Source organism: Athene cunicularia (assembly GCF_003259725.1).
Source record: "Athene cunicularia isolate RWA chromosome Z unlocalized genomic scaffold, athCun1 chrZ_part1, whole genome shotgun sequence".
Classification (NCBI taxonomy): Eukaryota; Metazoa; Chordata; class Aves; order Strigiformes; family Strigidae; genus Athene; species Athene cunicularia.
The window spans coordinates 9,462,411-9,488,684 of record NW_020799142.1 but is presented as its reverse complement, the minus strand read 5'-3'; the positions used below and the strand labels follow the sequence as shown (position 1 = coordinate 9,488,684).

Sequence of the window (26,274 nt, the reverse complement as noted above, 5' to 3'; positions counted from 1 at the left end):
CCCCCACCCCACTCTGATTATGTACATGCATCGTTGGGCTTCATGGATGTGGAAAGTGGAGCAAAGGAAGGTTTGGGAGGTACATCTGGCTTTAGTGAGGGCGTGCGTTTCAACCCTGACCTCGTCAGCGAGTTGTAGGTGGTCAGACTCGGCTGCCGAGATACAGTCACAGCCTGTGCCTGAGCAGCGTGGACTTGTATGGAGTCCACTCGCTGTGGGGCCGGCGGTGGGTTGTCACCCCGGCCAAAGCTCTGATTGCGGGAGAGGTGGGACGAGTTAGAAGAGTTGGTGTTGTTTCTTTTGAGGGTTGATGTCTGGTGACTTCTGGTGAGCGAGTTTGTAGGATAGCTTCTCTTGTAGTCCACGTTGTAAGCAGAAGAGTGCATCTCCAGCCGCTTGCTCAGGCCACTCTGCGACAGTGAGGCACTCGGGGGCCCAAGGGAAGCTTCCCGCTGGGGTACTTTTGGTGGCATGCTGTCGAGATTTTCCACCAGGTTAACCCCGTGGCTGGGGCTTTTGCCACTGAGATGGTCCTTAATAGTTTTGTACTCAAGGGTGGCATTCTGGTCCTCCGCAGACATCTGAGCCCCATCACTCATTTTTGGCTGGTCAACATACTCATGCTGGTAGCCTTGCTGGGCTATGGGCAGGACCACAACACTGGGAATGTGGCTAGGAGAAGCCCTGAGCGGCAGGTCGGTTGGGATCACGGGCGAGGCCATTGGGGGGATATCTTTTGTGCAGGCATTGATCATGTTCTGGTTTCTCTCCCATTCCCTGCTGCCACGGCTGGGTTTTCTCTTCTGTTGCAGAGTTGGGGTGGACTCGGGGGTTGGCAGGGCAGCCAGGTCCAGATGGTGCTGGTCAGCTTTGATTAGCATCTTGGCAGTGCTGCCTGGAGTAGCCAGCTTGCCATTGTGCATCAGAGGTGTGAGGATAGCTTCAGGCTTTGGCTCCTTGGCCTGAGCGTCCCCAAACAGGCCACTGAGCTTGGTAACACTGCTCATGGAGCCACGTCGGGAGTGGGTCAGCTCCTTCTCCTTTCTCTGCACAACAGCCACGTCTCTGCGGCGATGGTCACAGATGCAGTACACTATGATTCCTGAAAAGACGGCCCCCATGACAAAAGCAAGAATAACAGCAATGGCCAACAGAGTGACTGGCACCAGCTGATCGTGACCCTTCAGGTAACTCTCACGAATCACTCCTGCAATAAACAGCATACAGTGGTTAAACAAACTAAGGACAGGGAAAAGGTACTTATCAATAACTACTTTGTTCAAAGGCATGCCCTGGGAGGTTTGTTTGTGCAAGATGATTTTTTTCTAAGCTTGCCCAAATCTGGAGACATACTGTACCTGCCAGCTGCATCTTGCATGTGCAGCCTTCGGCTTTCGGTACACCTTTCAGATCTGACGACTACAAAGTTCAGGAGGTGAGAGGGAATTTACTTGCAGGGCAAGTGCAACTGGTTTGAAATCCTGGCCCTGGGGAACTCACACTGGCTTGAGCAGGTCAGAGCTATTATTTCTCCTCCTCTGACATACTGGTCATTCTTCCCCTCCTCTCCATCCGATCTCTCCTCAGCTAATACCATCTTATTTTTACTACTGGTAAACCATCCACACTGAAAAAACTTTAAAAGGAGGAGAGGAGACAGATACTCTGCAAATGCCAGAGAAGTGCATCCCACGTTGTTTAAGGCTTCTTTCTCTGATTGTCATTCTGTTATCTTTGTCATGTGTTTTAAAAGTCAGTGTCACATGCTTGAGCTTCAGGAGGATGCTTAAATAACTATGAAAGATAGAGCACTGTGTTGAAATCTACTGAGCCTGCTAGATGACTGTCCTTGCTGTTTTAATTTTAAAAGCTTTCTCTTGTTGTGAACACATGAATAGGTTGATCTCTGTGCTGAAGCCTGTTCTTTCTCATGTGAAAGCCCTGACTCTGAGGGCCTCATATTGTCATCCTGTGCTATGGTCAGAGATCACTGTCAAATCTTACTTGGCCCTCCAAGTGCCCACTGTTAGAGAACGCATCTCTGGCAGAGTGCACCTCCTCCATCTGAAGTCCCTAATATAGCATTAATCAATACCCTGAATTTCTGTTGAAAGTAGCTTTTTCTGAGATAATTGGGCACCAAGCCAGCAGCACTAATGAAACACAAGCACAGAGCCTCTAGTTTGTTTTTTTTCCATTTCTGTTTTTGTTCTTAGTGCTTAACAAGGAGCCGATACAGCCTGACAAGGAGCTGAAGGAACATCTCTCCCACCTCCTTCTCCAGAGAGGGTCCAAGCACCAGGGCATTAAAGGCTCCACATGCTCTAAGGAAATGTCCTTGTCCTCATTATAGGAGAGACAGCAAGACAGAAAATGTACCTCCAAAGCTCTCCTGAGACTTCATGAAGATACAAAAATTTCATGTCGTAAATCAACTCCTTCTAGAATAACATCTTTCAATGTATTTGGCAGAGAAGGTATTAGTGGTCCAGAATTAGAACCAAATGCAAAATACTCCTCAGCAGACTATGTTAAAAGAGCTTTGGAATGTTGCCACCATCTCACAGAAACTTTTGATAAGTATTCTGGCTAGATATAGTATTGCTTCTACAGCATGTATTTTTCTGTACCCATTTAATTGCAGTGTTTAGGTGGACAAGGGATATTGTCTTACAATATAGGAACTTTATGTTTAAAAGCAAAACAGCTCTTGAACTCATAAGCCCCTTCATGTGACATCATAGCTGGCTGCCACAGAAATTATTGTGCTGTGACAAACAAAGGATTGTGATTTCACAAGGAAAATAAATAGCAAGAGCAGATGATCATTTAAGAAAATAAGATCCTGCATTCATATAAACGTCAACAGTAAAAGAGGGGAGGAGAGTAAATCTCAGAAAACAATATATAATTAGGAACAGTCTTCAAATTAAGTGTTATCTAAGAGAACCCTCTTTTAAAGCCCAGCAGCTTTTAAAGAGGCAGATTTTTCTATTCTTTGTCATCAGCACTTAACAAGCAGCGGTAGAACCTAGCTCTGTAATTTAAATCCACATACAAAATTGCTGTATATAGACCAGAAGCACAGTCTAGTGATTATGGCACAGTCAGGAGTAACTACATTTCACTGAAAAGTTGTTGGTCTTCTGTAGACCTTCACCTGCTGATATTTACATGCTAGACTCTGCAGTGTTTCAAGATCAAATTTATTTACACTTATAAAACTGTCTGTGGTCATTAACTGGAGAATCAGAAAGTCTTAAATGGGTGGGAAGGATGGTCAGGGAAGTGTTAAGTCTTACCCAGAAATGCACTGCTGGATGTGAACTTAAGAAAAGTTTCAACTTAAAAAGCATGATTTCGTGGACACCTTCCATACACAAACTTCTCAGGGATATGCCTCTGTGAGCACTTAAGTCCAATGTTTTTTGCATGAAAAAGACTCAAAATCCCAGCTCAGTCTCACCCCACCTAAGGCTGTAAGCATCTACAGTCAAAGCCAACATGGGTTCATGAAGGGAAAGTCATGCTTTACTTATTTAATATCCTTTTTCGTATAGACTGGGGGACAAGAGGCTGGACTGCAGCCCTGCAGAAAGGGATCTGGTGGTTTTACGTAGTGGTAAGCTCAATACAAGACAACAATATGCCCTAGTGGCCAAAAGGGTCAACTATATAAAAATATTAGAATGTGTCCAAAGGAGAGCAACAAAGATGGTGAAAAGACTACAGGGCATGACGAGTATCTGCTGAAGATACTCAGTTTGTTCAGCTTAGAGAAGAGACCTCACTGTTATCTAAAACCTCCTCAAGATGTGGAGTGAAGAGGGAAGTGCTGATATCTCTTTCTCAGGTGTCCAGTGACAGGATGTCAGGCTTAAAACTTGTGTCCATGCCTGACACTTCCTACTGGCTAAGTGAGGTGGTCCTACAACCCTCAGCCTTCTGCTGTAGGCTAAGTCCTACTCTGTGAATGATAGCCTTCAGCACAAATCTGCATCACTGCCTACAAAAGCAATATGAAGTCTTTGGTTTTACACAACCAACAGATTTTGAATCATTACAAATCACATTACAAAATTACCACACAATTCAGACTGAAGGACCGTGTGTGTCCAAGAAAGGGGTAGCTGAAATGATGTCACTCACACTGAAGGTGTTTTATCAGCAGAAATTTATGAGGGTCTTAACACAGTTTCATGCCAGCTAGTTCCTCCTGAGCTCAAATATTCCTGATGTTTATTATGTATTTTATGCGAGAGTTAAAGGATATTTAACATTAGTGGATTTGCTCTAGGCAGGCAGATCTTCTCTGGACACAATTTTTAATCACGGATCACATCTGTGTGTTTTAGTTATACAAGCAATCCCAACAACTTTAACTTAAGTAAGATGGGCAAGATTTGATCCTGCATTAATGTTTATGAAATAGAAACAAGTATTGAAAAAGTATGAGGAATGGTCAACATCCTACTTTCATGACCACAGGGAGGGAAATCTAATATGAAATAGGCTGATAATTGCAGTCATTGTCAAACAACATCTCAAGCCCCTAGCATCAGCAGTAACTGTCTTCACAGACTGGGATGAATAAGCAAGTGTATGTCCCCAAAACAAGCCACTTTGAAAGCAGTTAAGACAGTGTTCCTGCCACTTTACAGTCTGCCTTGTGTGTGTTTTTACTTGTCCTCCAGTTGTTAAAGAACAACACAGTCTGCAAGGCTCAGTCCAGCACCATTCATTAGCAGTCATTATTAAAAGAATTAAAATAAATGAAGAAAATAAAAATAGAGGGCCTACATTTCTGAAAGTTGGGTAAAGTATTTGGACTCCCAGCTCGGAGGAAATACCTGCTATTGAAAAGTCTTATGACTATATATTATCTGACGTCCTCCTAAGACATTACGTACCAGAAAACTGTTTGGGCTGACTTCATAAAATGCGGTGGAACCAGACTATAAAATATGACTGATATAAATATGACTATATTTTTATCGTATATTTAATAATAAAACAATTATTCTAAATTAAATACTTTTAACATATTACATTTAGCACTTTTCTGTTTGCAAATAGGTTTTTTCCAAATGTGAAAATAAATTGCTTGTTTCAGTTTATGTGGTCAGAATTGCTCATCCATACTCTTGACCGTTTTCTGTAGTACCTAAGGATGTATCACCATGGATAAGAACCAGTTATTCTCTGGAAAGGGATATTGTTGACAGAATTACCTGTATTAACATTATACTTGGGAGAAGTCTGGTGGTAAAAATGGAATTAAAACTGAAAAAGCTTCAAAGACATAGATGAGGTTAAATATTAGCACCTTCAAGGATCAGTCCTTATATGTTGCTAATGCCTAAAATGTGGAGTGAAGAGGGAAGTGCTGATCTCTCAGGTGCAAATCACAACTGGACTTATGACTTCAGGGTCTTTGCACATGTGATGTACCATTATTTCTGACCACTAAAAGAGCCAGGTCATCTGATATCCTCCACTTCTCATGGCCATTCTGATTCCTATAGACAACCTGATCCTTCCTCCTCCACTAACTTTCTGTAATTTCATCCCATGTCCTTTTGTCTGCATGTCCTAACATCACCATTCATTTTCTCAGTCAGTATGCCCTGTCCTGTAACAGTCTGGAACATGCAAAATCACCTCTTCTTACTCATCTAATGAGAGAGAAGACCTGATATGGTATTGTATTATTCTGCTATACATAATTTATTCTTTCTTCCAGCAGACCTTGTAGGTAAGGTACACAGTGTTGGCTGTCTGGTCGGTTAAGAGGACATTAAGAAAAATGTTTCCAAACCTTCAAAGTGTTTCAATTTTGAAATAAGCTAGCACTCTATTCACATGAATAGAGTATTGATCTAGCTTGTTCACTATTTGGGGAAAAAGCAAGGAGACATAAAATTTTATGTCAGTAATACATATACTTTTGTAAAGTTCTAAAAAAAGTGAGAGACAGATCTGCTGAATGTCTCTGGGTGAAAATAAAGAGAGAAAAGACCAGAGATGATACAGTGATACAGATCTACTGTATACTAGATCATCATAAGCAGGAAGGAGATGAGGCTTCTTATTTTACCCAATTAGCAAAAGTATTCAAGGGCTAGGACTGCACCTCTGTATCTGCTAAAATACAAGTTAAAAAGCAAGATAAGCACAGTGCTGAAAGTATTATTGTATGAAAATGCTGATGAAGCTATTCTGGGGATGTTCTCTGTTCCTTCAAATTCTAACAGGACAGAACTTCTCAGGGCAGAAATGTAATAAGGATGAAATAATCACAAAGGGAGAGAGTTCCTCATTCTAAAGAATGCACTGCATGAGCATAACTGAGTAAGAATAATGAATATCAGTACAACAAATTTCAGTAAAGGAGGGCAGATAAGGAAAGACATGGAGATTGAAGCATTCACTCCTTTTCCTGCTTCACTTCACCAAAAATCCCCACTCTGATCTGTAATCAGAAATGTAAGATAGTCAGGGAATTACTGTCTACCAGAACAGAGAAAAGATGCAAAAATATTTAGATAATGTAGATGTTTTCAAGTTGTCTAAAGGAATTAATGCCCTGACTTAAACTTTGGGCTTAAACCAAAGCAGTTTCTAGACACTGTGAAGTATCTTGAAGAATGCTGGAGGAAGTATGAGCATCAAGAGCTCTGGAAAGGATAAGCATATTAGCTGCCTCTGAGATGAGCCAAAAGGATACCTAAGAAAAGACAGATCTGCCAGTGCAATTATTAGAATGGAAATGACACTAGAACAAGTGATTAAACAATCAATTTTAAGAGCATCCAAAGGATAATAAAGTAATTATTTAAAAAAAAAGCCAAAGAAAATTGCCAAGAATAAATTACATTAAACCAAACAACCTTCCTTTCTTGAGAGGATAAATGGCTTACTTTTTATGGGGAAACATTAAGTATGATACCCTTTGACTTCAGTAAAATATTTGACTTATTTTCTGAGAAGCAAATGAAAGTGAGCTAAAACCTGCTGAAAGCCTGCAGTTGAAAAGGTCTACCTGGAAAGAGATCTGAAGTAAGGTGTCTGTCTCAGGAGAACAGCAATAAACAGGCATCAGGAGGAGGAAGGAGACCTTAACTCCAGAGGTCCAGCAAAAGAGCTGTGTCCTTTTAGCATGTACAGTATAAGAGACATCCCATGTTGAAGCCTAAATTTGTCTCACCTGTGATCAGGGCCAGGGATGGCACAACATCAAGAAAAGCCCCACAATCACATTCCTCTAAATCTGGCTTCTGGCATACGCTTTACAGTCAGCACAAACTGAAATTCCAGTTTATAACCTCCACAGCTGATTGATGAATGAAAACAAACAACAAATAACTTCCCAGTGTGAATAGCTTAACATGAGGCTGTTTTAGTGATACAGTAGTCCGGATGCTGCCTTCTTTCACAACAAAGCCGAAGTCAGTGAGAATAACTCACAGGGCAGAGAGCAATCTGGTCCCATTACTACAAGTTCTTGTGTGAGAATAACCTAGTTAACTGTCACCAAAAATAATGAGTTTCAGTTTGAGCGCTACAGTTAGCTGTAGTGTGAAGACAAAAACACCTCAGAAATGATGGCTGCAAGAGGTGTACCGCAGACAACGAGATGATCACATGCCACATGCACCAAGAACGTTCCGTGATCACCTCTGCAGGGAGCTGTCATTGTCTAGCTTTCCAAAGTTGCCTGCAACAGATGGCAAAGTAATAACCCAAAATGGTGGCATACACAGAAACACAGAAGTGGGAAATGAAGAATGATGTTTTGCCAGGGAAACGAGGGAAGAACTATCAGGGAATAAGTAATATTTATGTCTAGACCCCACATTAACAGCAGTCCGGGAGTGAGTGTCATGCTGTCTTAAACATAACCTCTCTAGCTAAATAGGAATGAGCCCACCTCCAACCCCAAAACACTCAAAATCCCTTGAGACTTTCCACAGAACAAGTCATTGTTCCAGAAAGGCACAATGATTTCTTTACTGCTGTTATTTAAACCTTGCAGTTAATTTCATTCTTCAGTGTAAGCTTCTCTGTCTGATGTATGTCTTCCTCTGCTTAGACTTTCAAGAAATGCTGGTATAGACTCATTATGAATGGAGGTTTTTATGGGCTTCAGAGTATCTTTTTTAAATACCACTGAATAGGTTTTCAACACGTGTCTCCAGGTGTTAGAACTGTGTTTACAGGCAGTCTCATGCTGCTAAAAGACTATTTCAACCTGGAAAATCTCTGCAGGTATTAACAAGCTTTCTTCCTCATTTTTAACCAGCAATAGGCATAAAAAAACCTCAGATGAATTTAGACTGGACACCCAGATTTAAAGTGACAGCAAATTTGGGAATAACCAGAGTCTACCATGCATTTCTGAGATTTTATCCCACAATTTTCTTGAAGGAATAATTTCAAGGTTCAACATAAACTAACCACATTATAATCCCAGTGATTTGATGCTTGCCACTTTATTGGAACTGCTTTGTTGTAAACAGGAAGTAAATTTTTTCCTTCATCTTTCTTCTGGCTGCAAGGACTCATTCTGCTGACTCAGTGCAATTGTACCCAGTGTGTGTTTTTCTGGACTCTTGGTACCAGCTAGAAAAAAACAGCTCAAGCAGTTATAGTTAAAGCTGCTTGTAAATGTTTTTTTTCCCCCTCCCTCCCAGTAAAGCTCTGTTGTTGATTTGTAAAGGTCTGCAGCTGTAAGTTTTCCATGACCGTGCTTAGAAGAGCAGTCCATCTCCCCCAGATTCTGTCCTACACCTCTCAAAGCCAGTTGCCCAAGCTATCAGTCTAAGATACCCAGCAAACAAAAAGTGGATGCATGTGCTTGGAGAGAAGAATGAATTTGGTAAAGGGAAAAGCCTTCAGTTTCAAGATGACTTGGGATCACTGGAGGTATGAGAAGAAATTTTATTTCAGAACTATAAAAAGAAAATAAATATATAACAACGTACCTGAAGTCACATGTAAAAAAGCCTTGAAAAGGATCTGAACAATCGGATCAGCCACAGTGGCCTCTGTCAGGGTCTTTTGGCCCTTATTTAGACCTATTTCTGAGGCAATCCCTCCAGAATAGGTTAACCTATTGATCTGTAAGGGTGGTTTTATTTCTCCTTTCAGTCAGGCCAAATTCTATCACTTCTCTCCACTTTTGATGAATGACTGTCGACATGACTTTCTATAGAAAAAAAGATGTTTGTAACTTACTAAAAGAGGGGAAGATCAACAGCCAGCTTTGCTCTTAATGGGAGGAGGAAGAACTTTCATTCTTGTATTTTTTTTTAAGCTAGATAAAGCTTTAAGAAAGGTGAGAGAAATGACTCCATCATGTCCACATGAAAAAATCTGTGGGTCTTGAAGTAACATTTTCAGAACAGATTTCAATTATCTGGTTTTAGTTCAATTATGAGCCTGCAATCCAATCTTTCTGTGTGCCACAGTGGCCATACAAAACCTACACCATGGCCACACTTGTGAACTTTGAGAAATTAGAAACAAGCAGTTCTTTTTGGAAAGGGATTATTATAGATGGAAATTATAAAACCTGAACCAGCAAATTCAGGCTCAGACACCTCCCACCCACATTGAAACAAAGGGGAGGCAGACCTGAAAAAGACAGGAATAGCAAGCTCTCAGAGCTTTTAAAATTGTGTTACTTCTAAGCAGTACCTTTGTAAATAAACTAGTTTATTGAGTTTGCAGGTATGGGAGCAGGTTTGAGGTACACAGCCTCCTGGATATATAATATATTGATAAAAGTCCTGAAGCCAGTCCAATTTTATTTGTCCCAGAGGCTAGGCTTAAGGCCAGCTCTTGCACTAGAAAGTGCTTGACAACCTTTTTCCCACTGGCAGGTGATACGCAGTGGCTGATCATTCTGAACTTTCCTGATTTCAGTACTTTTTTTCACCTCTCACCCTTTCCCAGTGAGCAACGATAATTTTAGTTACCTCTGTGTGATGGGAATAAGACCTAGCAGGTCCTCTAAAAAGTAAACCACAGGCATTCACAGTAGTTCAAACAAGATGCATAAAATCCAAATGTCAAGGAAAATTAATTCTTTTGTAGCTTGCCTCGGCAGAGGCAAACTTTATGCTGCTTTGCATCTTAAAACACAAGTTTCTTTTAAAGTCTGCTGTATTTCCTCTGATGACGTAAAAAAAAAGCTCAATGCACATTCTGGGACCTTTCACTATGCCTGGGATGGGCTTAAACATACCCAGCTGCTCTTTACTAGTTTACTTCAGGGGATCTTTCACAGCTGGGTTAAACCAGATTTACATATGTTTGGCTGAATATGCATGATTTCAGGGCTCCAGAGAAGTTGTTGTAGCCTGGAAAGTGAATCTCTCATCTTCACAGTTCCCGTTTCGCTGCATGGAGCTCCTCTGATGGCGCAGAACAAATGTGTGGGTTTTTTTTTTTTTTTTCCTGCTGTGGGCATTATGTATTCTGGGCAGCCCAGTGCCTTTCTGGAAGCAGTTTTTATCAACAGTGTCAAGGAAAGAGAAGCTGTCACTGAGAAATTCTGTGGCTTTTCCTCTCCTTTTTTACAGTCTGTTTTGAACTATGGCCTTTCTGCACAACAGGGAAAAGTGAAGTTTGCTGAATGTCAACATAAGCAGCTCTGCTTAGCAGCCTGAAGCTCAAAGCAGCCTTATGGAAGAAATGGGGTTAAATTTCAAACACTGCAAATGACCTAAAAGCAAAAATTATTTTCTCATCAGCTCTGATCTTCTTTAAGGATGCAAAAATGGAAATGCTGGGTTTGAGCTACTAGTGAGACTGAACACATCACAGCTGAACGAACAAAGGAGCCATCTTTTAAACATCCAAGATATTTAAAAAATAAGAGTGTACTCTTTATATCCTATTTCCTGAGATCCCTGGAAATTATTATTAAACTGTTGAATAACTATGTTACCAAGCCAACAATGTTTACCCATGCATGTAGACTGCTTTTCTTGGGGATAGTCCTTCTGCCCACAGCTGGTTTGCTGGTGCACGTTAGAAAAGTGGCTGGACCCCGTGTTAGGTCTGTTCTTACCTAGCAGAAGGATGAAACTTCTCCTGTCATTAAAATGCCAGCACTTTATATTTTGTGACAGAAAGCAAACACTATGGATTAATTCTTCATTTCTCCCACACTCATGAACACTGCAGGTGTAGTTAAAAGACCTGGACTTAAAAAGGTTTTTTTAACTTTTTAAGTTTTAACCTGGAGTTAAAAAATGTCCCCAGTGATTAGGAAAAGACAAGTCTGCATCTTCTAGAAGTATTTGCAGGGCTGGTGCTGTAGGTAAAAAATAGCTTATATGTGTCTAATGTTAGGTTTATTGTTTCCCTCCATATTGCAGTCCCATAGCCTCATCTACCTTTGAATACATTAAGAGACTGAGAAATTGTGATGACCTTGAAATGCTGGCTACAATAGTCAGCAAGACTAATCCTGCTCCTAGTTCTTTTTCTGTATCTCACTACTCTTCCAATATAAACATCAGAAGCCTTCTTTCCTTTCAGTTACATTAACTCAAATCCACAGTATCTCCAGCAAAGCAAGCATGGTTACTCTAGCCACAATCTGATGTAAAAAGACAGCACTTCCCTGATCAACATCTTGTCCTGGTGCTGCTATTATCTCTCTCTCACTTCATTTTCTATCTCCAGTGGTGGCCTCTTTCATGCATTTTTCTGCCTCTTAAATTTATAGTTTTCTGCATTTTTTTACTTTTTTTTTTTAATCACTTCCCCACCCTGCATGCACTTCGTATGTATTTACACTTTGATGCCATAACTTCATTGATGTTTCCTGTCTATGCATTTTTTAATGTGCTCAGTGATTACTATGAGCAACCTGCTTCCCTGGATGAGTCGAACCCATTGCTTCGTCTCAGAGGACCTGCCCCAGTTCTGAGAAAGCCAGAAGCCAGAAATCCTGGGGCCAGAAGCAATCTAAACACAATGTGTGCAAACCAGTGTCTTCTCCAACATATATTCAGAGCCCATTCAGACACCCTCTTGACTGTCCAGTGTCAAGCCAGGGAGATGGACCTCTGTATTTGCTTTATCAAACTTATGGCAAACAGCACTGTTTCTGCAATAGAGCAACTCCCCCAGTCTGGTACTGGATCAAATTTCCGTTTTCTGGATTTACTGTAGTGTTTATTCAGTTTCTGCTCATGTTCTTTCTTTAAGCCAGTGCTTTCCACTGCTGCAGGCAAACCAGGCAGCTTGCACTGCTAGTTAATCAACACGAAGGTGGTGCTGTAACACGGAACATGACTGGCTTTTTCATATATGTAGACTAGTTCTCAAGATATGTATACTGATCTACAGATATACAAACTTCCATGTGAGACGTTAAAGCCTCTTTTTTTTTTTTTTTCTAACATTGGAACCCTGCCAAATTTTATCACAATCTCTTTTCTCTCAGTGATATGTATTTATTCGCTCTCATTTCTAAACAGTGTAAGTGAGACCAAACACTTCAGGGAAGCACACCTGATGTTGTCAAGCTGTCTTGCCATGAGCAAGCACAGATAAACTGTATTGTCTTTCCAGGTCTCGATGCTAGGTATATGCAAGTAGCCACTGATTTGATATTAGTAATTTAGTTCAATGAGTGAGAACCCCACACTGAGATATACAAATCCCCCGGGGGGGGGGGGAGAATTAATTAGTCTTACTGGATGAGTACCTCAGGGCCTTGCCTATAGCTTAGTCATATCTAGACAAAAAGCATATGAAGTGCTGCAGGACTGTAAGACCTCTTTAAGACACTGAATAGAGACTAGTGTTTTGTAGAGATAAAGCTGAATGCTATCTGCAAAAAAAGAGCAGAGCTCTTTATGTTCCTTATTATAAAGCCATGATTGCCCAAACCTCTGGGCAGAGTCTGTGGTGAATTCAAAAGGTTCAGTCAGGAGAGCAGGCAGAAGGGACAGAAGGCACTCCCGCTCTGTGCCCTCCTTTGAGAGCCTCTGATTGGGACCCATTCAGCAACAAATACACATGGAGAATTGTTGGAACTGTTTGACGGAAGCTATAAACTGGTGGCAGGAACTGAATTTCTCCAGTGCTGACCAAGGCCTCAAAGAAACTACCAATGGCCTTTTCTGCAACACGTGACAAGACCACTTCTGTTAGCTACTTTAATAAAAAGCAGTACTTAGTGTTTACCCAGCATTATGGCTTCTGCCTCACTCACCCCGATTGCTTCCAAAAAGGAACTCAGTACAGTTTTCTGATTTAAAGAATAAGGAAACACCTGGAAAATATGTGCTTCTCAGAAGAGTTTTGGAATTATTTTAATGAAGGCTTTGGTGTGCTGCTGTTCAGGAGGTGTTTCTGTGCATGCTTAAATTCCCTGTTTGTGCCGGTATTGTTTATGTTTAGTAATTGCAGATCTTTCAGGCTCTCAAAAAAAACCCGTTTCTTTCTGTAAGAACATGATAGTGAATAACAGTAGCTTTGTAGGGCTTTAAAAATGTGCCTGCTTCCTCCCTCCCCCTCTTTTTTTAACAGCTGTTCTTTTATTTTCTATCACAATTGTCGGTAAGATGGGATGAAGCATGAACAAGATGGCATATTATTGACAGCATGCAGCTGGTGTTATTTTCCAATTAAAAAAAATCTTGTTGGGCATATGAAAGAACTGCCGAGTTTATGCCCAGTTGTGACAATGCTATCAAGCTGCACCTTCATCTGAGATTTTATTTCACAGAAGACAGCAATCTTTGGTTGCTGGTGGGAGAACTACAATTTAATATCCAGGGCTAGCCACTTTGGTAGACGTGGGAGGCTGGAACTGGTCTGGAGGCTATCCACTGGGACTCACTATTTCAGAGTATTACAGGTATTCTTCCCAGCCAACACAAAGCTGGTGATGAATGTGCTGTTAGCCATTTCCAAATGTTTGCTGTATTGTACAGCTGTGCCAGAAATGCCTCTTAATGCTTCCTGAGCAACTTCTATAAACTGCCCTAAGCTCTTCTAATGCCAATGGAGCTGTTAAAATCTATTTCAGCAGGGACTCTGACTTATTCTGATCTGCTGGGGCAGGGAGAGCTGTCAGACTATCAGCTGGTGGTTAAAATGCTTATCAGTCACAGCACCAATGCCCAATGTACACAGAGTTGTCTGTGTATTTAGTTGCCTAACTATGACAAGCCTCTTCTGGGTATAAGGAACTGAGATTTTACAAGAACTTAAGCTTGGCCAATGAAGCTATTTTTCCCCTCAGAGATATCAGGAGGCACATTTTTGATATAATGGTAAATTTGTATTAACTGCTTTAAAACTTCTCAATAAATGCCCTTAAGACTCTTTTTTGTAACATAATAATAATAATAATAATAATAATAATAATAATAATAACAACAACAACAACAACAACAACAATAATAATAATATATTCTTCCCTATCCTTTTTCAGCTACTGGCACAGAAAATCTTAGAACATATAACTAAAATCTAGCAAAAGTCATAGCAACAGTAATCGGATACCAGAGACTACAGTGACTATTAAAGAGCTTGAAGTAACACCTGACTAAACTAAGGCTATTCATAGCAGCAACTACTTTCCAACTGTGATGACATTTGTTATCTTTATTTAATGTTCAATAAGATTAACATGGCAAAATCTAAATTATGTCCTTTCCAGGTTTTTCTTTTTTTAATTAACTGCATACTGTTAATCAGTAAGCACCAGCCCATCCTGACAGAACAAATTAAGCTAGCCTTTTTTACAGTCTTAAAGAAAACTAAGAAAAAAATGGAAAGGAGTCATCTCTACATACTGAAGGGGATGCTGATACCATTCACTAAAAGGTTATCTATATGAGTAGAATGTAGGTGGTGTTTTGTACAGAGGCATGTAATTAAACAGTTCACAATCCACAGATCATGTTAAAAGTGCTCTGAATCAGGACTGTCAATGTTTAGGTCATTGTAAAATTACTACAGGACACCTTACCTATTAATTAATACAGTTATTGAAAGTTGGCACTTCCTCTATGATAAAAATGAATTATTCAAATATCTTTAACAGCATATTGACATTTTAATTGCACACTGGCATTAACACCAAAAGGCGCGTTAAGTGTCTTTCAGCTACTAGATCTTCTGCTCTTAAATCCCTTCAAATTTCAAAGCAGTTTCAGAATTCTCTTATTTAAAGGGCTAGGTTGTCCTTTCAATTCAGCATCTTTGCATGGCACAACATCTCCCTATATTCTATACAGATGCCACAAAAATGAAACTGGGTGTTGCTTAACATCCTATCCACCAATTATTTCTAGATAGAGTAGTGGCCCTGTGGGGCCAGCATACCCTTCAGCGAATTCCTAGCTCTTGAAAAATATGTCAGTGCTACAAGGGTCAAACAAGAGCATGAGGCAGTCTGTGAACCTCCACCAAGCTGTCCTCACTAGGTGACTGTGGATAAATGCAGCTGGGGATCTAGTCCATCACACAATAGCTTTAATGCCCTGAACCCTGAGCATCTGCCTTGACAAATTAGATGTGGCCTATTTTATTGAAAAAGCAGATCAAGGTCCTGGGGCAATGACAGACTTTTCCCTGTTTTAGTGAGACAAGCTTCTACTCCTTATTGTAGCCTGGAAATGGATAGCCTGACTTTAAATCTATGCAGGCGGACAATTACAGGTCAAGGATACCTGCTGTTTCCTGCAGCCACATTTGACATTTGATGAGTTCTATTTTAAACTTTACCCTTCCTTTATTTGTAGGATCCAGTAATTTGGGGACAGGAAAGCTATGTTGATAGTTTTCATAACGAGGAGTTGCACATCAATACAACCTTGTCTATTATTGATGTCTGGTTTTGGCTACTAAATAGCAAATGGCTCTTAGTTCTAATCTTGTTACCCACATTTCCACTTCTGCTAGTTAAATGTAAAATCTGTACTGTTAGTAAAATGTAGAAACATTTTGATTTTTGAAAATTTTAAGTTAGTGCCAGTGCTGAAGTACAGGCCATTTCTTTCGGTGTGGCACAGGCAGTTGGCGTGTGTTGAAATACAGCCCCTCCCTTATTTTGATTTCATCATCCTTGCCTATCTTTTTCAGTGAAAACTGTTCCTTTCCTTATACTTCCAGAAGGTTACTATAGAAAATCTGTGACTAAATGAGCTGGGGATATTTTATGTAAGGTTTGAAATGAAGACTTAGTCACAGAGAAGGCACACTAAATCACTGCCCTGTATTCTATTACAATCCCCATGTTTGATTAAAATTGGCTTGAGGATGTGTCCCTGCCTGGGGAATTAAGTTTCTGTCATCTTTTCTGCATGCCTTGTCTCCTCTCTGTCTCTTCACTCTAGTTCTCATAGAAACTTACAAAAACACAATGAAAACAAGTTTGAAGAAAGTCTGTTGTCAGAAATATCCTTCTTGCATTCTTCTTATAGCAATTTTATATACAATTTCAATTTTATTAATTAGCATCTAGTTTTCTACTGCCACTGTTTGAACTTGAGGATGTAATCTGAGATGATTAGTTGTCTCTAGTCCTGGGAGCAGACAGCTTGTACATGCAAGACAGAACAGAGGAAGGATCAGTGTCATTTCTCTGGACAAGTCTGGTGTGTTCCCTTAATCCTGACTGCACGGCCCTCTGGTGCATGTCACAGGATACCAGTGACTCCAGCATGGTGAGGTTATCAATCTTCTGACATGTTTGCTAGTTATTAGCCTGGTCTGGTGACACAGGTACCTGGCCATTAAAAACTGCTGAGAAATCTGATCCCATTTAACCGCTAACAATGGCTTTCTGCTATTTATCTGATATGGAGCTAACACGTGCTCCACAGCAAGTATGCTCTCTTTGAGACATTCAGTTCTTGGACAAGTTGTTAATTAGCTACATTCTATACAAATACATGGTTGTTTGTTAAAAAAAAAAAATTTTTTTTTTACTATTTCATCCATATGTGACAAGCGTAAATAAGCCCCCCATCTAGAAACAGGGATGTTTACAGTAAGCTGACGCTAATTTACCTAAGGGCATTTTAGAAAAAAAAAAACCTATAGGGTTTTATTAAGCTCCGACTCATCCGACCAACCTTTGTTTAAATCCTAATAGAAGTAAATAGGTTTTACTCTAGATGTGGCTCTATAAAAGTTGAAATAAACTAAGTCCCGTGGCATCTTGTCTTGTATAGGTGAAATCCTTTTGTGAAGGACTACAGCTTCAAGTAACTACACCTCTCACTTCAAATCTCAGCCAAATGCTACAGAATCATAGACAGAATCAGGGCAAATTCCCTACTCCCTTTCTCACAGCACTCATGCTAGACTGTGGGCAAAAGACTTAGAAGCATAGTAAGTGAAGGATCTGGTCCAGTTTGATCTTCATTGTTTCCTCAACAGCTGAAACTTAGTGAACTGCAAAGTACTTGCAATCTGCTTTATGGTTGTGCATACAATCGTTTGAGACACAGGAAAACAATAGCAGTGTTCCTCCCAGGCACACATACTCATGAGTTTGTATTTCTTCCCAAGCCCTATCGAGGCAGAACTGACTATGGTGCAACTCCTTCTCCTATTAGCCTAACACTGGTTTTGGGATCAGTCAGTTCCTTCTGATAGTGCCAGGACAATGATACGGATCAAATACAGAGTATTTGCCCTGCTTGAAAATCCAACCTCTCCCTCTCCAACCTGCAAACACTGACGCAACAAATCAGTTTTGACAAATTTTGTGCCAATTTACATTATTTTCTGAATTATTACAAAATGCCAGCAAGATAATAACAACTTCTCTCTGCTTCCTGTGATACAACCCACTTTGAATCTTTTAGATCCTTGCACATATTAGCAAATAACAATGTTTTTGTGTAAAAACACACAGTGCAAATGTACTTTCTTGTACAAAACTCAACCCTCCCATGATGAACACCGGTTGTTTAATATACCAAAAAGTCTGAAACTTTTGTTTTTTCCTTTATTTCATGTCTACTTGTAAAGTATCTTGTTAAATCAGCACTTTACATTCTTTATCGTAACTGTACCTGAAGTTTCATATACTTCTGTCTAACTGCAGCAGAATCTGGCTGAACATTTGCAGACTCTCCGGAGACAAGCATTGTCAGCACTTGGCAAATCTTTCAAGTAGTGATAATCACAGTAAAATTTAGTAACATTGCCACTTGTGCAAAATATGAAATACCTTCTGGAGTCAGGTTTTGAAATTAACAGCCCTTGGGCTCCCTAGTAACACAGCCCTCTCCAAATAGAGGAGCTGACTATTGCTAATGATGTCCAAATCTGTACCAGAGAAAGGGCTGTAGTTTATATTTTTGAAAATTATAATGATACAATAATAATATTTTTATAATTACTATATTATATAATATTACTATTGCTAATATAAATGCTATAATATATAAAATAATAGGTGCTACCAGATATTGTATCTACAGGAGCATTTTTGACATCCAAATACACCAGCAACTCTTAACTCTGCAAACTGTGTTCACATCCCCCTTCTAATCAGCATTTTACCATTGTTACATTGATATTGACAAAAGGCTTGTTATGGAAAGGAGATACCACATCATAATCTTCACTTAATGAGTGTTGAGACAAGTAAGAATACAAACATTAAGCCTGCTAACAGCAACTCTACACTTTTGTCATTCAGTGCCCAGCTCAGCCATGTCCACCTGAACACGATGGAAAAGAAGGTGGAGCAGAACCACAAAATCATAAGCTGCATTTGCAACTAATTTATCAAAACTGTGATTAAAAGGCAGGCTCCAGGCAATTAGTGAGTGAGAAAACTGAGCAGTTGGCTGCATTTGTGCTAATGAACCCAGGACTTGAATAGTATGAGGCATTTCTGAAGTGAGGGAGGAAGGACAGGAGGCAGCACAGAAGGTCAGCAGGTAATTAGGGGCAAGGCCAGCTACTCCTGAAGAAAATCACTTTGTTTTCTTCAATATAGGCCTCTCTACGAGCAGTACGTGCCTACTCACCTCTTTGTTAGGAGGGCAACTACAGTGAGACAGAATGCTACAGCACTACTAGGGGTAGAGGGTAGAGCCTTGGAATGCTCCACAGGAGGAGCTTCATGACTGAGGTGGGAGGGAGACCAAGTACAATGGCAGCAGGGGGGAAGGTTAGACGGCAAGGTTAAGGAAACTGTTTTGACAAAGGTGAGAAACACACAATTAAATTAACACTAAAACAGCATGAAAGGAAATAAAATGTAAACATACTCTAGAACATATTTTTTTTCTTTTTCTTTTTTCTGGGGAGGAGTTGGAAAAGAAAAAGAAAAGTGCAGTTTGCCCAATCAGAGCTGGTGTTTTTTGTTTTTGTTTTTGTTTTTTTTTGTTCTGCAATAGGAAGGGCAGATTCCTTAACGGCCAAAATGAAAATGCCAGTGGGATAGCAACGCATAGTTCCCACTCTACTGGTTGCACTACACATTTTCATCTTGGCAAGAAATGTGATGTAGCTCAGAAACAACAATCCCAGAGTATATTTAGCTACTAAAGCTGTGGCACACAAATGTCACATTCCCATGAGTCAACCCTTTTAAAGAACCCCCTCTTTACGCCCCCACAGATATTCCCTAAGATGCTGAATTAAAAGTGAAGCATATGGATGGATGTGACATCATCAAAGAACCCGTGCTACAGAAAATAAAGCAGCAAGTTGATTCTGTACAATTAGTACAATCAGTAAGAAGCTGTTTGTGAGCACAGGAAAAGAAGGAAAACACTGTCCAAAGGATCAGACACAACCAATGTAGAACAACACAAACCACCTTGCCAAACAAAGAGAAAATGAAAACAATTTTTTTTTTCTTTGTGAATGTGTGAAAGTAAAAGAAATCACAGCAAAAAGTGAAAACAAAATCAAAGTATAGTAACATTTTCTGATTTAATTTTGTGTAAGAACTCTTTCCTTTGCCCTTTTAAAACAACAAATCAATAGTAATTTTGGAGCCAACTGGCTCTGACTGGGCAAGGCAAGAAGTAACAACACACAAATAGATGGTAATGGTGAACAATCATGCGGTTACCTCTGCCGCCATTGTTTTGATTGCATGTAGACTGCTTCCAGCTTTGTCAACATTCATAATTAGGCACTAAAGAATGCATGATATTTAAATGACCGTGTCAAGTGCTCATAAGGCTCTTTGGTAACCATCAGTCCCTGGGGAGGGAACTATTGAATGTAAGCCACCTCATCAGTCAGTGAATTGAAGCAAAAGTTATTAGAATCCAGCAGCTATACATTTATTAATATTTTCACTTCATGCTCTTCTGAAAGCTGCTATTGGCATACAAGATGCTTTTAAGAGCTAGCTTTCCATCTATTAAGCATTGCTTCAGAAAAGATTTGTGAAGTAGGGACCCACACATAACAAATAGTGCCATTAAAATGCATACACATCTCCGCATTCCTCTGGGTACATAAAGGGACAGATCTTCTACTATAGGTGGTTTCTGATACTGCTACCCTGTCTGATGCCAGCAGAAGAGTTGGGTTCAAAGATAGATCCCTCCCTCCCTCCCCAACATCCCCTCCTCTCACGGCAGAGGAGAGAAAGATACCGCTTACTTTCAGAAAAGGGAATGCTGACTTTCCTAAGAAATGTCCTCTCACCTCTAGCACTTTGAATGGACAGAAAAAGAAGAAAGTCTTATTTTGTGGCTGTCAGTGTTATCACTGATTTACTGCTGAAAGGAAAGAGGATTGCTAGGTAAATCACAGGCCATCTTTAGATGCCTTCCCTCCTGTACATAGGTGATACCCAGAAATCACTTTTTCTGAACTGCCCTTCTACACTGAAGAGCAAGGGCTGAGGAATTAAAAATATGAGGATGATATCTCAAACTGAGTTTAAGTGTGAATTAGTAATCTGAGTTTTCATCTTCAGCACCCTCAATTTCTTGCACCCTAAGTTACAGTTTTGAGTATTGCAGCTGCCTGAAATTCTTCCTCTGCCAAGGTTTAGCAGCCCACAGGTCTGTAGAGTGCAAAGGAGCTCTGTGCTTAACTCACATGTAAGCCTGAGCAGGTTCTATAAATTCACTTTTTTGCTTTGGATTTGCAGTTATTCTCCCAGAATGTCTACCGGATCAAACTCTGAAAAAAATTATTCAAACAAGGGCCACTTCTAAAACCCAGTTGAAGAAAGAAGAGGAAATGGTAGTTTTTTCCTTTTGTAGAAGAAAAGCTAATTGCTGTGAGGTGGGAGACAAGTTCACTTCCTTTACCTAAGGCAATTCAAATCTTCATATTCCATTTCCTGCCATCAAGCCTAAAAAACAAGGCTACTAGATTAACGTTTGCCATGGCATGTCAGGAAATTTTACTGCATCTCCTGCCTAATTTGACCAGCCTCTTCAGCTGGAAAAGTGCTTTAGGCTTCATCTCTGCTGGGTCAGTCAGGTGATGCCCATTGCCTTCATGGCTAGGAACATTGAAGGCTCTGTGAGGTCAATCCTGGTGAGTTCAGTGAGAAATCCAGGATATCCCAGGACTGTGGGAGGCACCGTGCATCTGGGGCTGTTGTGAATAACAGGCACTAAGTTCACAGTCTGGGTCCAGATTGCTGCCAGCTGTTTGTGCAGGTCTGCTGAAGGCTGTTCCACAATGTTAATGTGCTCATCACCCCCTGCTGAAAGTCTCCTCAGCCAGTGCAGAGGATTCAACATTCAGTGGGTCAGGTGGAGGGGAAGGAATGTGATTTAGTAATCTACTAGTCTAGGCAGACAATACAAAGCAGCAGAACTGGCATGCCAGTAGCTTCTCCAGGAACAGTTGATGCTTTTGTCTAATGAGTTTTTCATGTAAAATGCATGAACAATAGAGACTGGAATACACATTTCAATTAATATTTTAAGTGCTTTATATCAAGTATTCATAGCAGAAAGGACTGAAGCTCATCTGTGTTCTTGCCCCTGGTGAGTGCCCTAACCACTCAGCAAGTGAGTTTTGCTCATACCCATCCTCCTTCTGGCCCACTGAGTATTTAATTAGTCCATACAGAGCGAAACATCTTCAACAGAGAAGAGATTGAAAGAAGCGATCTAAGAACACCCTGGAGAAGAATAACAAGGACTCAGATCTCTCTAGGCAGTAGAGGTATTTGAACCTAAGTCCCCTATTTACAAAGGAACTATTTTAACCTCTTTGAGACACAGATTAAAAGATGCTAGGAGAATGACGGAGGGCCAGGATGGAATAAGGGGGCAACACCATCCTTATATAGGAGAAAATCTGCTTCTCTAAGAATGTTCAAGTGGCAGTTTTAAGCTATTCTCTGCCTAATTCCCTGTATGTATAGCAAAGGTGGACTGAAGGCCAAAGGACGGGGCTGTCACTTGTATTAGACCCAAGCGTGCTTCAAGCACAGGGCTGAACACGGTGAAATGACACCTAAATCCCAACATTTTGCTGCTGTAAAAACACAGCACAGAATCTCTCCCCACCAGCAGTCACCTCGGCATCTTTTAAAACGTGCTAATGACTTCCTCAGCCCCCACTCTCAAAGGTATTTGATGCTCAGGTCTCACTGCAGACAGTGGGCCCAGTGGCTAGGACTACTGTCAGTTTTACTTCAATGGTTAAACTAGAGCAGACCTTCAGTATCTCTGTCTGTCATTGAGAGATGGAAAAAACAGGAAATTAGCCGAGATCTGCTGTGCTACCCTGGGAATTCAGACAAAAAGGGAATATAAAAGTGCACTCTTAAGAACAATGGGAAATCACAGATCTTGCTCTGCCAGAGAACAAGGCAGCTCAAGTTTAAAGGGAGCTAAATCCCCACTGTTTCCCTCCTTACCGTACACATGCACAACACACTCTGCAAAGGCATATACTTCTGTTTGTTTTGTGTGGTTTCCTCAGGCAGTGAATTATCTAGGACTGAGTTTGAGATTGGCTGTTTAGTTTCAGGCTTTACGATAAGCTTTTAATTATAGCACAGGAGTTTCATTACATGTTACTCCGAGCCAGCTGGAAGCAGTTACACTTCAGTCCTCCCCACCTCCCTCCTCACCACAGGATGTCATTTCCAAGGCCTTACCCTTCTTGTCTTGATGATTATGGGATGAAACTGCCACATATGGATCTGTATTTTCAGATGAACCAAGCGGATCCTTCCAATCCAGCATGCGTCCCCTAGCATCATAACCCTGTCGAGCGCGAGAGTCGGAAGTGGTGGTGCTTGGAACTAGGGAACTGGAGTGTCCTGTTTACATTATAAATACAGGTAGGGAAGACAAGTCTCATTAGTCACTTCCCATGCTACCTCCCCATGCTCAGGAATGCACACACTGATTTGCTTCCATGATGGGCAAATGGAGCAATGTTTCAAAAGTCCTTCAAAGCATGGCCTCAAGGAAACAGGGGATTTGAACCTTCTAGATCAGGGTGTTAAAGAGGTGCGTGCATGACCCAGACTGCCACTGAGCTGGCAGTTGTGTGCTTTTACTCGAGTTACATGAATGTGGAAGAGCGTTAGTACGCTTCATCTGAGTCAAGCATCCTTCAGTTGGATTCAGTACACACACCTGACCAACACTGAAGAGTCAGTCCATGCTGTCTGGTACTAGCTAAGTTAAAAAGTAATTTTAAAAACAATTTAAAAGGGAACAACTTCTAATATGGCTGAAACTGAAGGGGAATGCCAGAACAGCTACAAAATGGTGACATCAGTGCCCCCAGGGGAAAGAAGGACTGCCCAACACGGGTGTGCTTGCACTGCAGCACTGCCCCAGAAATGAGAAATATGCAAGGTCCGTCAGCCACTTGCACTCCCCCTCCATCGGCCCTGTCTGAGATGATGGTCCAAAATGGCTCTGAGATAAGCATGAAATCCAACATAATTTCTGCTTAGAGTGACAGTCAAGACAACGCCTTACTATGTGAATCTGCCCAACCACCCATGTGTGACTCCAGCAGCGGCCTCTTTTCCATTACAACTACTCTAGACATTGTTACTGCTGTCCTGAATAAGGGCTGATGAACTCCTTGCCTATCAAACAGACACTAACAAACAGCATGTTCACAGGACACGCTCAGCTAGAAACACTGCACAGTTTTAAGAGTGGTTCGTCTGGGGCAGAGATGTGTTTGTAGACTCATACATCCTTTGCAGCTAGATCCTGAGAAATACGTAAGCACCCAAAATGCCTGGAGTGCTTGGAGTCTACCGTCTCTGAAAGACTGCTCCAACATGGACTTCCCAATGGCTTGGGTTGCTGCGTCACTGCTGGGGAGGGTGCACCAAAACTCCATCCACACCACAAAATTTTGACCTCAAAACCACATACATCTCTGAAAATTCTCTTTCTGCACATGCATCAAAATGAATTATTTTCAGCAGGACTCAGGGAGCTCTGGGACTGATGTGGAGTAGCTATATCTTCTCTCACCTACTTTCCTGAAAGAGTCCATCAGAAATGGGGTTTTTGAAACATGCTCAAACACAAACTAACAGAATCTGATTATTCATACAGAATGGCAGATAATGCTTTCTCTTCAGGTAATACCAGACAGACTGACAGAATCCCTCCATTCTCCTGCCTCCTTTTTAACAGCTCAGCAAATTAATTTTCCTGCCTTAGATATGAGTCTCCCTTGGAGAGGAGTCCAATCACCAGGCTACAGACTGCTCTAGCAGGGACCTTCTCCTTGCTCCTTCCCTTAATGTTGGCTTCAGTGTTTAGAAAAATAATTTGAGACACACTGGGGCAGAGATAGAGCAACACAAGGAACACAAATTTAAAGCATTATGGAGAAGGCTCAGAGCTGAGCAGGTAGAGACTGTGCTTCTGTAGTTTATTTTAAACAGTCATTGGATAAGCATAAAGCTTTCAGTAGCTACATGTCAAAAAGGGTGCTTTAAATGGCTTCTAAAGCCCTCCAGCCCCAGTTCTCAGAAGCGCAGAGAGAGCTGATGAACCTAGATCCCTAATTCCACTCCAGCAATCAAAAATCTAAATGCTGGCCACCAATGTTCCCAAGCTTTTTTTATGCACTCATATGCTTCATTTTATCCAGCCTTTTCACCAGCTTCATGAGGTTGAACTACTGATGAAGTCAGCAGAAAACCTGCAACTCCTATTAAGATCCTGCTATGATTTAAAGAAGTCCTGCTGAATATTAATGGTCTTAGAGGAAGAAAATGTCTGCACTCCTCTGTTTATTTTCGAGAAGTCCTTTTGATATACTGCACAGCACTAGTGGCAGCACTTTTGACAGGGTTTTGCATAGAACATGGACACAGCTAACTCCTTTACCTGATACACTTCACAAGGAGAATTGGTCGAATTCACAGTGTTCTCACCACAAAGACAACCTTCAGCTACTACACCTAAACATTATACAATCTAGCTCTGGACCTCAGGCTGAAGGCTTATACTGGTAAGCACACTGGATTATTTTTTACCTCTCATGATAGGAAGTGTGGTTTCTCCCAGCTGTCTTTCTTTAACACAGTGAATTAAAGGCTGTATTTTGCTGAAGACAGAGCTTTTAATGTCACTTATACAGAAAAGACAAGCCAAATAATCCACTTTGAAAAGGTTTTAATAAGCTACAGCATGGGTGGGAACATTGGTAACACACACTTAGATGGATGATGGACTCTGATCCAAACATGCTGCCTCCTCCACTCAATCTTGCAGCAGGGCTGATTTCCAAAGGACAGAGGTCCAGCAACTGAACACACATGTCCTCTTCAAGAAAGAATATGATGCAGTATGAAAGCGTTCACCCCTACATCATTTTACACTTGTCAACTCCTGTGCTTATCCCCAAGAAGCAAGAGAAGTAAAATGATAGAGAACAGGCCAGAAAATGGAAATTATGAGATTTCCATGTCTTCCTAAATACTAAACAGTGCCAGCATTCATGGAGTTCCAGCCCCTTAAGTTAAAACCCCTTCAGCAACCATAATTAGTGTACAATATTTGGTCAACCTACAAATAGTGCTGCACTCAAAATAAGAAAGCAATTAGTCATAGCTTGATAAGAAGGTAAAAGAGAAGAAAATCTTGCTAAGTAGCAAACATATTTTATGCCTGTGCTTTGATATGCATTTTTATGTCCATACCTCTGTCCAGACACTTTAGGTGTGCTTAAAGGGGAAATTCTAAGGAAAAGCCATAAGTTTGGTTAAAGAAAAACATTTCTTAATGCAGTAATCTAGAAGAAATATATGCCCAGGGGACTCATTTTCGGGGGGGGGGGGGGGGG

General features: G+C 40.8%; 1 protein-coding gene across 11 annotated transcripts in view; it reads right to left on the bottom strand.

The window, feature by feature from the left end:
• Positions 1-26,274, bottom strand: part of SEMA6A (semaphorin 6A) — a 113,137-nt gene that overhangs the window by 2,852 nt on the left and 84,011 nt on the right. For 6 of the 11 annotated variants that reach the window (XM_026865501.1, XM_026865504.1, XM_026865503.1 and 3 more), the window contains 2 exons: positions 23,099-23,263; positions 8-1,207 (listed from right to left, as the gene is read on the bottom strand). In XM_026865501.1, coding sequence (XP_026721302.1) covers positions 18-1,207; positions 23,099-23,263 — 1,355 coding nt within the window. In that variant the 3' untranslated portion in view covers positions 8-17. Of the gene's footprint in view, positions 1-7; positions 1,208-23,098; positions 23,264-26,131; positions 26,171-26,274 lie in introns of those variants that run through there. The other 5 variants (XM_026865508.1, XM_026865505.1, XM_026865511.1 and 2 more) reach the window with 4 other exon arrangements.